Raw genomic sequence first — 12971 nt, forward strand, 5'->3', positions numbered from 1 at the left:
ACAAGCTACTTAATCCTAAGATTTATTTGAATGGTACCTCTTATAAGACGTTACACTTGTGATTTTCACTAGAAACAGGTTTTCCAAAAAATTTCTATTAACAAATAACTTCATTTGTATACAATAATCTTCATTTGTATTAAAAAGATTATGAAATTGTAACTATATTTTTTAAAAATAAATAAATATCTTCAACAATAATGTACGTTAAATATACAAATTTTGACTACGTAAAAGATCTTTACGTTAATTACAAATTTTCAATGATTATGTTGTTAACTGTCGCGAATTATAAATGCTATTAATTTCTGTCGATTATAAATTCTTTCGTACAATAACTGATGTAATATTTAAACAAGTTTATCAGAAACTGTTTTATACTTCCTACACGGCCCTGAGGAGAAAGGTTTCAAAGAAAAAGATAAAATAAGAAGGTGCCAGGTAAATATACATGTTTCTTATTGTGACAGGCGAGCATAAAGAGAAATTTCGGTTCCTTATCAGAAACCCTCTTGCGCCTTTCTTTATGCACGCCATAGTTCGATTCGCCAGGTATTATCAGTAAATACGTGTTCTATAGAAAATTAATAATGTGAAATAATGTGAAAATTAATAATAAAATTAACAATTAATAATTGTTATTTATTTTTTGCAACATTTTTAATTATTAAATTTTGTACCGATTTTTATAAACATAGTAACTTCTCGTTTCAACGTATGAATCCGTTTCGAACTGGAATTCGTCCGTTTAGAATTGGCACGAATTAAACCAACATAGTTTCGCGGGAAAGATACAGCTGATTTTACAGAAATAACTTTTCTGTAAATAGAGTATGAAATCGAATGCCTGGAGAATCGATGATAAGAAAAGGAGAAGGGGTGGGTGGGGGATGAGGGGCTCCGAAAGAGCAGGCGCACTTACTTTCAGTTGTATGATGGTCTGCGCTGAGATATTATGCCCTTGCTCCTGAAGTCCCTAGAAGTAGGTCAACACTACGGGTAAAAACCAAATCGCTACCAGACGAAAACATAGAGAGGGGGTTGGGGGTTCAACGGGTAGGCGGGAGAACCTAAAATGGATCTTTGGGGTATCTCGTTTCTCATTGCTCTTCCGAATCCAAGACATGCCCAGAGATATACCTAAATACTGTAACTTAAAGTAAATACCATTACCAACCAAAAACCAAATACGTCAAAATGCGACGAACGCGCTTAAACGTGAGAACAAGCGATTCTCTTCTCTTCTTCAACGGTTAAATAAAATTCCGTCGCAGTGAAAGAAGTCGTTATAGTTGCAGAATACAACTGAACTTGTGCATTCGTGATTTTAACATTTAATATAAAATATTTCTATTTTTGACGTAAAGTCACCTCTTTCATCGGTTACTAAATCTCCTGTGTATTGCATTCTATACCATACACAGTTTCACATAATCATACTACATCCAGAATATCCACCAGATACGTAGGCTTCACTGTCCTCAAATATCTCAATAATTAAATGAGTCAATCTCACGCATCAGATGACAAGATATTCAGGATATTAGATTTAACAAGATATTCTAAGGTCATTGACATCAGTTCCATTCTTCAACGTTTCGATCAACACAAAATCAGAACCCGTCAAAATCTAGATATCTTATTAAAAATATGAAAAAAGGTAATTCACGCGTTGTCTATTATTTTAGAAACAACTTCTTGCACCGTGTTCGAGCAATCCAGGAAGAGCATTCGCGAAATGAAGCGCTTTTCTCGTTCGGAGCGTCGCATCGTCGCACTTTAAACCAACCATTTAAACCAACGATAGAACGCTACACCGAAAGCACCGCACGAGGCAACGACTAGAAATAGGATTGCGTCTAGGAGCGCGGACAGGAAACTGAAACGGGGATGGGTTCCAAACGTGGAAACAAAGTATGAGGTGGATATGGTGATCAAAGGAAGGAGGGAACAGCAAGAGACCACGGTGAGAAATAGGAGAACAAGCGAAGGAAGAAAAAGAAGAGGTAGAAGAAGCGGGAGCAGCGACGACGAGAAGAGATTTCTGAACCGCAACACGAGCCCTGTTGCCTTTCGAAGAGGCCGGTTACCTTCAGAGCGACGATTTCCGCATAGCCGAGCGTCCCGCCGCGGAGCGTCGTCACCGACCTCTTTAACCCTAATCCCTGTGCATTGACCCGTAGGCGGAAAGATGGTTTATATTGTTAATCTGTATCATCGAAGATCGATGCGTCAACGAGAAAAAGATACAGTGCGTGTCGTAAACGTATCAGATCCAACTTCTTACCTTGTACCTGTACTCGTGACTTCATTTTTTCATTTAGTCGAATTTCATTCGTGATATAGTTACTGTGAATCTTACTTTTTGGCAGTGAATCCACCAGTGAATAATGCACACTTACTACGATATTCAAGAAACATTAAATTTTGCAAAGTGAAATAAGGAATTTATAAAACGGTGCTTTGATAATTTTTTTGTTAATATGCCTTGATTTGAAGAAATTTAATTTAATTCAAAATTTGGTTTCATTCTAAATAGCCAAGGATTGTTAAACGTCAAACTGACGTGATATTTGAACGTTCTTTATTTGTTTTAATCAATGAATCGTGTAGTAAGAAATCAAAAGCACCAAACGAGTCAAAATGACCGGTTTAAAAGATTATTATTTTTATGTAAAAGAATTGTTTTCTTAAAATCTTTACGATTTTTTTCAAAATACAGTTAATTAAAATAGATTGATTTGTACCTTTTTTACTACAAAAATTGTACGTATGGTGAGGTAAAGAATGTTAATGAGATTCGGTTTCATCCACATTAACTGATTACACAAAAATAAAGGATTCAACTGTTTCATTAATACACCAACTTTCAATATTTCATAAAATTAGTAACAGTGTTATTGTTGTATATTTTTTTGCGCTGTGTGTTCTATCTGGCATCTCCGAAATAACTTTGAAAATAAAAAGGACATAATTTATATAAATAAATGTACAAAAATGAAAAATTGCAAATCTTGAAGTAGGAGACGGAAATATAATAAAAAATCTCGTAGCAAGAATGCAAAATTATATTTTGTACACAATCCGTAATAACGAAAAATGTAATGAAGTACTAAATGTTGTACAATTACAACAAAATATTAGCAGTTGGTATATTTATGAAGAGTGAACATTTTCATTTCTTCAGTTACTTGTTACAATAAATTAAGTGTATCGTTTGTTTTCAGTACGTATCATTTCAGTGTGTATTGCTTTTAAGATTCATTTTGATGGCACTGTTCAATAACGCTATGTTAAGAATTGTTTTTCACAAGTCCTATTATCAAAATTTTGAGAGATTGATATATTTATGACACGCACTATAGCACGCTACACCTCGCGCCACTGGCTCATCAAGAATCCGTGTAAAAACTCTGATCCGTTTTAATAAGGATTAGCGTTGTTAACAAGTGGTTCACAATGTGATAGAATCGATTGGCAGGTTTCCGTAATTTTTACACCGGTTTTCAGGTATTCGAGGTCGTTAGTTAACCCGTTCCATTGAAACGATGACTCATTGACATTCAAAAGATTCTTCGTGCCACTCAAACTTCACGACTCGTGCTGTGTTAATTCCTTGAGCGTTATTGACACATATGTGGCTTACTACAAAGCTAATGATCCAAGTTTTTGAAATGTAGGTTGACATTGGTACAACTGTATTATTTGTGGAACATTTTGAACAGATTGACTTATTTCTTGATGCATTTATTTTTAATAATGATGTTTATATTAGAGGTAATGAGAAAGTTATAGGTTTTCGAGTTATATTGTAAATTTACCTATTAAGAGTAAACTTGTAAAATTATTTTTTAACTTAACTTGTAAATTTACCTATTGAGATTAATCTTGTAAAATTATCAAATCTTGTAAATTTACCTATTAAGATTAATTTTGCAAATTTATATATTAAGACTAATCTTTTAAATTTATCTATTAAGATTAATCTTGTAAAATTATTCATCTAACCTTGTAAATTTACCTATTAAGATTAATCTTGTAAAATTATCTAATCTTGTGAATTTACCTATTAAGATTAATTTTCTAAATTTATATATTAAGACTAATATAATTATTAAGTAAATCCTATTTGTATTTTATACCAATTTTTTAAAATTACCTTCTCTTTTTCAATTACCTTCTACAAAACATTGACTAGATTATTTATTGTATCCAAGTAAGTCAAATTAAAATTGCATTGTATGCAAAGTTAATTAATAAATAAATAACATAAAAGTTATTTTTTATACTATGTATATGTACATATAATTAAGGTTATCTCTATTAAGATATACTATGATATATTATTTACTCTAATCTCTTAAAATATAATATGATATATTATGTACCTTCATAAAATATGGTATGATACATTATTTACATTATTTAGGATTAATAAATATAATTGCGAAAGAAATTTTGTTCGAATATCATTCATTTTTTTTATAACGAACAAAGGAATGTTTGATAAGTCATTCCTTTTTAATGTTAACTGTCAAACATACGAGAAGTATAAGAAGTAATAATACATGGATTCTTGATCACCACGTGGCAAATGGTTAGCGAGAATTAATACAACGCATGATCGATACTTTGGTTCGAGAACACTGTTTCTGTTCCCAAGGTATGGCATGCGTTTATGTAGACGCAATAGTCTGTCGTTCTTGGCGCAACAGCTATCAGCTATTTAAACTACTAAATATTAGCAAACATTAATTGCAATCAAGAATGAAGCCGTTGTCCTCGATCACCGAGCTAACGAGAAACATCGAGATTCACAGTTCAGCAATTTGCAGAAAATGCCTGGTAAATGTTGCTTCTATTACTTTCAAGAGAAACGTGGTTCCAGTCGGATAACTCGGTTAAAGAAAACGTAATTATATCGTTTGTGGCGGTGATTTGTATTTAAATGTTTATATTCAATTTTAGTAATGTTTCCTTTAGTAAATGCGGTTATCGAGAGTCAAATTAATAATTTGAGAAATAATTTGGACACAAAGTATTACACAATATTTTACTTTGGTTTGAATTATTATTTATATCAAATATAAATAATTTCAAATATTAAAAATTTCAGAAATTCCAAAAATTTCAAAAGTTTCAAAAATTCTCAAAGTACTAAGAATTCTAAAAATTTTTAAAATGTCTGAATTGTTAAATCTTTAAATTACTAAAATTTGAAATGAAAATATTTATAACTGTTTACAATGAAATAATTTTTGTTCTTAATATTATTCACAAGAATTCATAAATGCTTTTCCTTAAAAAAATCAAGCGACAAAGGGTTAAACTCAGCATATCCAAAAACTGTAAAACTATTAAAAGATTTTAAATAAATACGTAATTGATAACAAATATTATTATTAAAACATAAGAATTACTAAACATTACTAAAGCTGTATGAAAAATATCGATATCCGACTGAAACGCGCTTCTCAGCAATACCCGCTGCTTTAATAAACGTCTTTTAACTGAAATTGCATCGTTTCAACCCCTATCACCTTTTTTATCCTCGCTCTTTTCTAAGTCATTTTTTCTCTTATCTCCCAGATAGTCGCGGTGAAATTTTGCAAAAATCTCGTTCCAAAGTGAACGAGTCGAGAGAGAAACGATGCATTTTCGTATTACGTACGTTGTTCTGGCTCTAGCGCGCTATTTCAGTTTCTCTAGACAACGTAGCTAGATACCTTTACTGCGGAGAAGACGTCGAACCCTGGGCTTCCCAGCTCGCCTTTTTGCCCTTTCTCGCCGGGTCGACCCTGCAAATGAAACACATCGTTGTATTTGATGGAAAAATAACGGCAACTGGCAGCCGAACTGGAAACAAAAGCACTGCGTGTTTTGACAAGCTCAGAGAAGCTTTTGCCTCGAATTTAGTCTGCTAACTTTTACACGGTATTACCGGCTAAGTGCTGTTCGGCTGCGGCGTCGCTTGTTTTAATGCATTTTACGTTTTATTTGTCCTATGAATTTTTACAGAAAAATTGTTTTATTTATTTACTAACTTATGACCTTTTTGGGGAATTATTGTTGCAATGTTAAGGTAACGTTTATTTACGTTTGAATTATTTTAATAAAATTTTGGTAATTTTCATTTTATTTGTAATGGTGAATTTTGATATAGAAAGGAAGTATAATTTTGATCACTACACTACATGATGTTTATTTAGGTTACATATTAAACCTTTGCACTCCTTAATTTCTTTTAGCTACCAACCCTTTTATTTGCAAAATAGATCAAGAAAGGGTTTCTCCATTAAGTGTGTTGTAACAGTGCGCGTATGTGACAAATACATTTTTCATTTATTATAAATAGTAAATTAATGAAAAAACATATATTGAACCAATCTATTTATCTGAATTTCTTATAAGATCCAAGAGAAAAGTGACGTCGAGCCACACTCGGCATAGGAGTCGAAAAGGGTTAAGATTACTAAATAATAATTACGAAGATAACTTAGTAATGATGCTACTAAGATACGTAAAATATGTTCGAAATATTGCAGTTTTACAGTTAGAGAGAAAATAAAACATAAAGTTAAAATAAAAAAACGATGTGAAACATACTTTGTGTATCAACATAGACACAACCTATAAAATATATTTTGATAATTTTTACGTTGACTTATATTTATATTCTTTAATACGTTAGTCATTTTTATTTCACTTGTAGAGGTTATATAACATTTTTATTTTACTTATAACGGTATTGTTATAAAGAATATAATGTCGAGGAAGATCACTAGATAGTAAAACTGCAAGATATTGCCGTGGTTACTAAGAAATAATATAATGCATCATATATTACTAAGGTTGCTAAGTAATAATTACTAAATAACTTAGTAATAATATTACTCAGACATAGTGATAATATTACTCAATCATAATGATAATATCACTAAAATATAGTGATGATATTACGTAGTAATAATATCGTAGTAATAATGTTACCAGTACAGTAATAATATTATTAAGATATGTGATATGTAAAACATTATAATTTGTAGTTACTTAAAACATACAAGACATTGGTTTAAATAAAAAAGCGACAAGGAGAAGAAATATAGTGGAAAATAATATAAAATATATGCCTCGCAAACATAATATAATTAAAGGTCTACTAATGAGTATTTTAAGAATACTATGAATTTTCTGAATATATCGATATTCAATTGAACAGAGTTAACGTAATTTCCGATTCGATTTATATAACTGAAATAACCTCAATTAGTGCGATGTTCCGTGCAAATTACAGTGTAATTTCTTGGGTAAGTTGAGGTTATATTCAAAGAGGAAAGTTGGACTACCAAGCAAAATATACTTTTCATTATTTTACAAAGGAATATAACATTTTCCTTCTATTCTGCAATGTTTGAGGATTTAACTCATTAATGCGTTATTAAATTCTAGCCGAATAATAAAATAAAATCCATTAAAATTTTATGCCAAGAAATATTTAAATACAATGTAATATAATACATCAACGATACAATTATGTAATAAATAAAAATTAAGTAAATTTTAAATAAATTCCAGGTAATTAAAACAATGTAATTTTTTAGTTTTATATATTTTACAGCGTCAGTCACCGATGTCTGACGTGGCAAATAACGTGTTAAGAATTAAATCGTCAGAGTGAAGTACCATGGAACACTATACTTGGCAGCAAGCCTTAAAAACTTGTGCTGAACGCATTCCATATTATTAATGTGAGAGCCACAGTACGGAGACCAGACTATACTTCCGCAGTTTAAAATAGGTCCAATTAGTATAGCGTTCTGGGAATGTGAATGTTCTTAAAAATTTTTGACCCAGCTATTTAAGGCTGTGTCAAATATTTCTGTAATGTCTTAATCTAAATTGGACAAGAAGGAAATAGATATAGGAGACTTCATTCTGGACTTTAGTTGATCATCTCTTGTGCAATTATAAATAATGTTATTACTCTAAACGATGTGATACTAAATTGAGAGATAGTCCGTGGACATCGAATTAGGGCGACTACAAATTTTCAACATTTTTTACATTATCCGTATAATTAAAAGGCCTTCAAATTGTAATGATACAATTTATTAGCTACTAACATGATAGATTAACTACTATCACATTACTAACACATGTACATAACATTATTAACACATGTTACTATTTTGTATTTGCACCCTTTGCTTTCGTGACAGCTTGTATCCAGCATACTTTGTATACACAATACATCAGAAAAGTAACGGAACTTTTTAAATGTAAGGAAAACTAGCGCCATGTATAAAAACAATATGTTATCTGACAACAGTATACCTCCCCTACAAAACACAACGATCATTAATGGAATCGTGCAACGAATTGTAAACTTATAGTGTTTAATGCAACAGAACCTTTCGTCACCGTGTCACAAAATCACAGGCAAGCGCAACAAATTGCTCGCGTTGAATATTGCGAGGATCTTATCAAAACAGCCAGACGAAACTTTACATTCCTGGAATCAATTCTAATTAGTGACAAGACTTGGTGCTTCAAGTATGAACCTCAAACAAAGCGCCAAAGTGCTACGTGGAAATCTCCAGGCTCTCCGAAATAAAAAAAATTGCGATTCCAGAAGTTCCGAAAGAAGTTAATTTGCTTTTACAATTCTAAAGGAATTATACTTCGAGAATTCGTTCCACAGGGACAAAATGTTAATGGCGAATATTGTCTGGGTGTTACGGAACATTTGTGGAAGAGGATCGTTCGTGTGGGGCCTGAATATCGAACGCCGGGAAGTTGGTTTCTGTTGCAATAACAATGTCACAGAACTGACTGTTCGTGAATTTTTGGCGAAAAAACAACTCTATGTGCTCCAATATCCTTCAAATTCACCAGACTTGTCTCCACGCGATTACTTTCTTTATTCAAAACAGAAATTAGCTATAAAAGGAACGGTTTATGACACTGTTACACAAGTCCAAGCAGCTGTGACAAGGGTGTTTCAAGCGAATCCGCAAAACGGCATAAAAATTTGCGAATTTGGAGGTTTAGGAGATTTAGTTATTTGGACATTAGGAAGTTTAAAAATTTTGACAGTTTATAATCTGAGAATTTGAGATTTTATAATTTTGGGAATTTGGAAATTTAGCATTCTGAAATTTCGAAATTTAGGCATTTGAGAATTTTGGTGTTTTAGAAATTTAGAGATATGGGAATTTAGGAATTTGGGGGTTTAGATATTTGGGGATTGAGGGATATTGTGATCTAGAGATTTTGGGATCTAGGAATATGAAACATACAAATTTGAAAATCTAGGGACTTGAGGATTTAGGCATTTGGAGGATTAGAAATTTTGTGATCTAGATATTTTGGGACTAGGGACTTTGGAATATAGGGACTTGAGAATCTAGGGAGATGGAAATCCAGGGACTTGGGGATTTAGGTATTTAGGGGTTTAGAGATTTTAGGATCTAGAGATTTGGGGAATTAGGGATTTTTGAATATAGGGATCTAGATTAAATCTAGATATATTCTAGATATAATCTAGATTAAAAATCCCTAATTCCCCAACTCTTTAGATTCTGAAATCCCTAGACACCCAAATACCTAAATCCCCAAGTCCCTGGATTTCCACCTCCCTAGATTCTCAAATCTCTATATCTAGATTTAATCTAGATCCCTATATTCAAAGATCCCTAATTCTCCAAATCTTTAGATTCTAAAATCCCTAGACCCCCAAATACCTAGATCCCCAAGCCTATATTTTGAATATAGGATTTTGGGAATGTAAAGATTTGAAAATCTGGGAATTTTTAAGTGTAGAAATTTAATAATTTGAAAATTTAGATTTTATAAAATTTAGAGGATAACTTGGAGATTTAGAGAATGGAGAATTTGGTAAACTAAAATTTGGAAATTAAGAATTTGTTAATTTGAAGGTTTGTAAACGTATGTTTTTCAAATGCAGAATTTGACTGTTAAACAATCTGGGCTTTCAAAAATTTACAACTTTGAAAATTTAGGAATATAGAAATGCAGCATTTGACACTTTAGGAACTTTTAAATCTTAAAAAAACTTTAATACGTTATTCTTATTTCTAATGATTTTACAGTGTAATCTCCAGTGAGGTAATCCTTCGTCTTACAATATCACGTTACACTAGTAGCACAAGAACAAAACTCGAGGCACAAATCTGGCTAACTTATATTGGTTTTGCAAGAGAGTTAAATTATAATTTTCACCTCAGTGTAATTAACGGGCCGACGTTTGTTAGAAGCAAAGTCCGTAAACTATTCTGAATTTTCAGCATCGATTTTAATATTGTAATTGTGCATAGTGAATTAAATGAATACTGATTAACAGTGAATAATTAATTACTCTTAATTAACACCGTCATCTGTCATTGTTGAGAAAATTGTGAAACAAATAATTAACTCCGTTGTGGTGGATTATAAATTATAAACTGAATTTTAGTTTCATATTTTAATAATAATTTGTAGTATTTTTTATATCTCTCATTTAATTTATATTATATTTGGAATTATAATTTCATTTTAATTTAAATTTTCTTCTTCCCTTATTAAAAGTTAGAATTTTTTTAGTGCTTTCGTTTTTTAACGCATTAAAAAGAGTAACGGATTTACACAAGAAATTCAGATATTCTATAAAAATAAATAAGAATATAAGAATTTAAATAAAAGTAAATAAATCTTGCAGAAATACAAATTATGAAATTAATTAAATAGACGTATTATTAACTGTTGTTTTTATAAATATTTGAATGTTGTTTCTTTCCGATAATTCTTTTCGTATAATTTTGATACGCAAATTCAAAAAATTCACCATTTTCTAAAACACGACATTCATTTCTAAACGTAATGACTATATTCTAGAATATGACTAAATATAAAGAGAAAAAGTTCAATAAACATAAGAACACTCTTTGTTAGTCGGTGAATAAATGAATTTGTTGCATAAATTTTGAGAAAATGTTTTCAGACTCTTTAATGCTAAATAAATATTTTTTATTAAATAATATTTATCACGGAAGAAAAAATGTAATATTTGCAATATATATTTTATTTCATATATTTCTAAATAAATTTTAAATACTCAATATTTTTATGAAATACAAAAACATCGTCCTTACAAAGAGAAAAGAAATATTTGTACTAATTTCATTAATACTAAACATACCAAATCGTACAAATGACAAGTTTACATGTTACTTATTTTTAATTATTTTAAAATTATGAAATCTTAAATTACAAAATTTGTTAAGAAGCTTTCTTCAAAATCTATGTCGATTTCGAGGAAAATAAAGAATTAGTGTGTGTATTCAATTATACTTTCTCATTAATTCGTTTACATTTTATTTCATTTTCAATTTCAAAGTATTGCACACCGATGCGGTAAATATCAATTATAAAATTTGCAAATGTTCAGTAACATATAAGTTTCACATTATATTAATTTATGTAATATATTTACATAACGGTGCAACAAAGAGTTAACCAGAAACTAAAAGATTCCAGCGTTAGATTTTAATGCTAGAAACTTTGAACGATTGAAACTGAACATAATAATAGTCGCAACAGAAACTTCTAATAACATTAACCCAATATTTTATGGTTTCTTTAAACGATTGCTTCGTACTGGCCACTTGAAACAATCGATCGCCTTCCAAGAAGGTAGACCACACAACGTCTACCAGTGATGTTTATTCGTCGAACATAAAAGAACCGACTGCACATATTAGATGCAAATATTAAGAATACCTTGTCTACCGGTAGTCTACACTCTGTAACAAAACTATAAGACGAAAACTATGGATTGTATAAAATAAATATGAAAACTGTAAAAACAGGAAAATTCATAAGTGCATGGAGAATGTGATACACCGTTTGATATGTATATATTGCCACCATTTTGAAAACACCAATTCAAGTGCCACCATTTTGAAATCACCATGTGTACAGGTGGCTCACCACATTTTGCCATTTAGATTTGCGTCATTATTATTATTCATAGCAAACAATGTTTTAGATGGAGTTGAATGGTTTTGAGAGGGGCATATGCTGATGATATATTTTTTTTGTAGGTGGACGTGTAAAAGACATATGAAGTCATTAATGCTTTTTTAAATGGAATCATATGTTTTTTATTGCATCAGCTGATACTCCTTCATATTCTTTACAAAAAAGTATTAATCTATTTATGTGAAAAAATCATTAGTTTAGGAGATATTTTAATTCTAACTTGTTAGGAAATCGTGACTTTCTGGTTGATATTATGAATTGCCCTAACTGAACAGCAAATGTTTTTCTACATGCTTTGAGAGGTCAGTCACCAAACGAATTGTGAGTTTTGTTTTTTTTTTGTTATGCAGTAACAGTGAAATTTAGTCTCTGTTACGTTTCTAATACGATAAATACGACGATACGGTGACTTATCACTTCATAATGAAGTACTCTAAAGAAGAAAAGATAGCCATGTTATCAGTTTATTTTGAAGCTAGGAAAAGTGCTACACATGCAGGAAGATTATACACCACAGAATGTTAGTAAGTCATTAATTTCTCGATTCAAAAAGTATTCTGATGCAAATGGTCGCCACATTGAACCTTTTCTGTAAGTAGACATTAAAATTAAAATATCTCTGAAACTAATGATTTTTTCACATAAATAGATTAATACTTCTTTGTAAAGAATATGAAGGAGTATCAGTTGATGCAATAAAAAATATATGATTTCATTTAAAAAAACATTAATGACCTTCATATGTCTTTACACGTCCACCTACAAAGAATATACCACCAGCATATGCCCCTCTCAAAACCATTCAACTTCATCTAAAGCATTGTTTGTTATGAGTAATAATAATGTCGCAAATCTAGATGGCAAAATGTGGTGAGCCACCCTGTATACGTCTTTCTTACACTTTGATCTTTTCAACTATCTTACACTTCTTT

The 12971-nt window shown here is 30.8% G+C and overlaps 1 protein-coding gene across 22 annotated transcripts in view; it reads right to left on the reverse strand.

Annotated features, from left to right (window-relative positions):
* The window catches only part of LOC100878549 (uncharacterized), a 362753-nt gene that overhangs the window by 58357 nt on the left and 291425 nt on the right, over positions 1 to 12971 (reverse strand). For 14 of the 22 annotated variants that reach the window (XM_076539120.1, XM_076539115.1, XM_076539117.1 and 11 more), the window contains 3 exons: positions 5725 to 5798; positions 2091 to 2175; positions 923 to 976 (listed from right to left, as the gene is read on the reverse strand). In XM_076539120.1, coding sequence (XP_076395235.1) covers positions 923 to 976; positions 2091 to 2175; positions 5725 to 5798 — 213 coding nt within the window. The remainder of the gene's footprint in view (positions 1 to 922; positions 977 to 2090; positions 2176 to 5724; positions 5799 to 12971) is intronic. The other 8 variants (XM_076539114.1, XM_076539118.1, XM_076539124.1 and 5 more) reach the window with 5 other exon arrangements.

This window comes from Megachile rotundata, chromosome 13 (genome assembly GCF_050947335.1).
Source record: "Megachile rotundata isolate GNS110a chromosome 13, iyMegRotu1, whole genome shotgun sequence".
Lineage (NCBI taxonomy): Eukaryota > Metazoa > Arthropoda > Insecta > Hymenoptera > Megachilidae > Megachile > Megachile rotundata.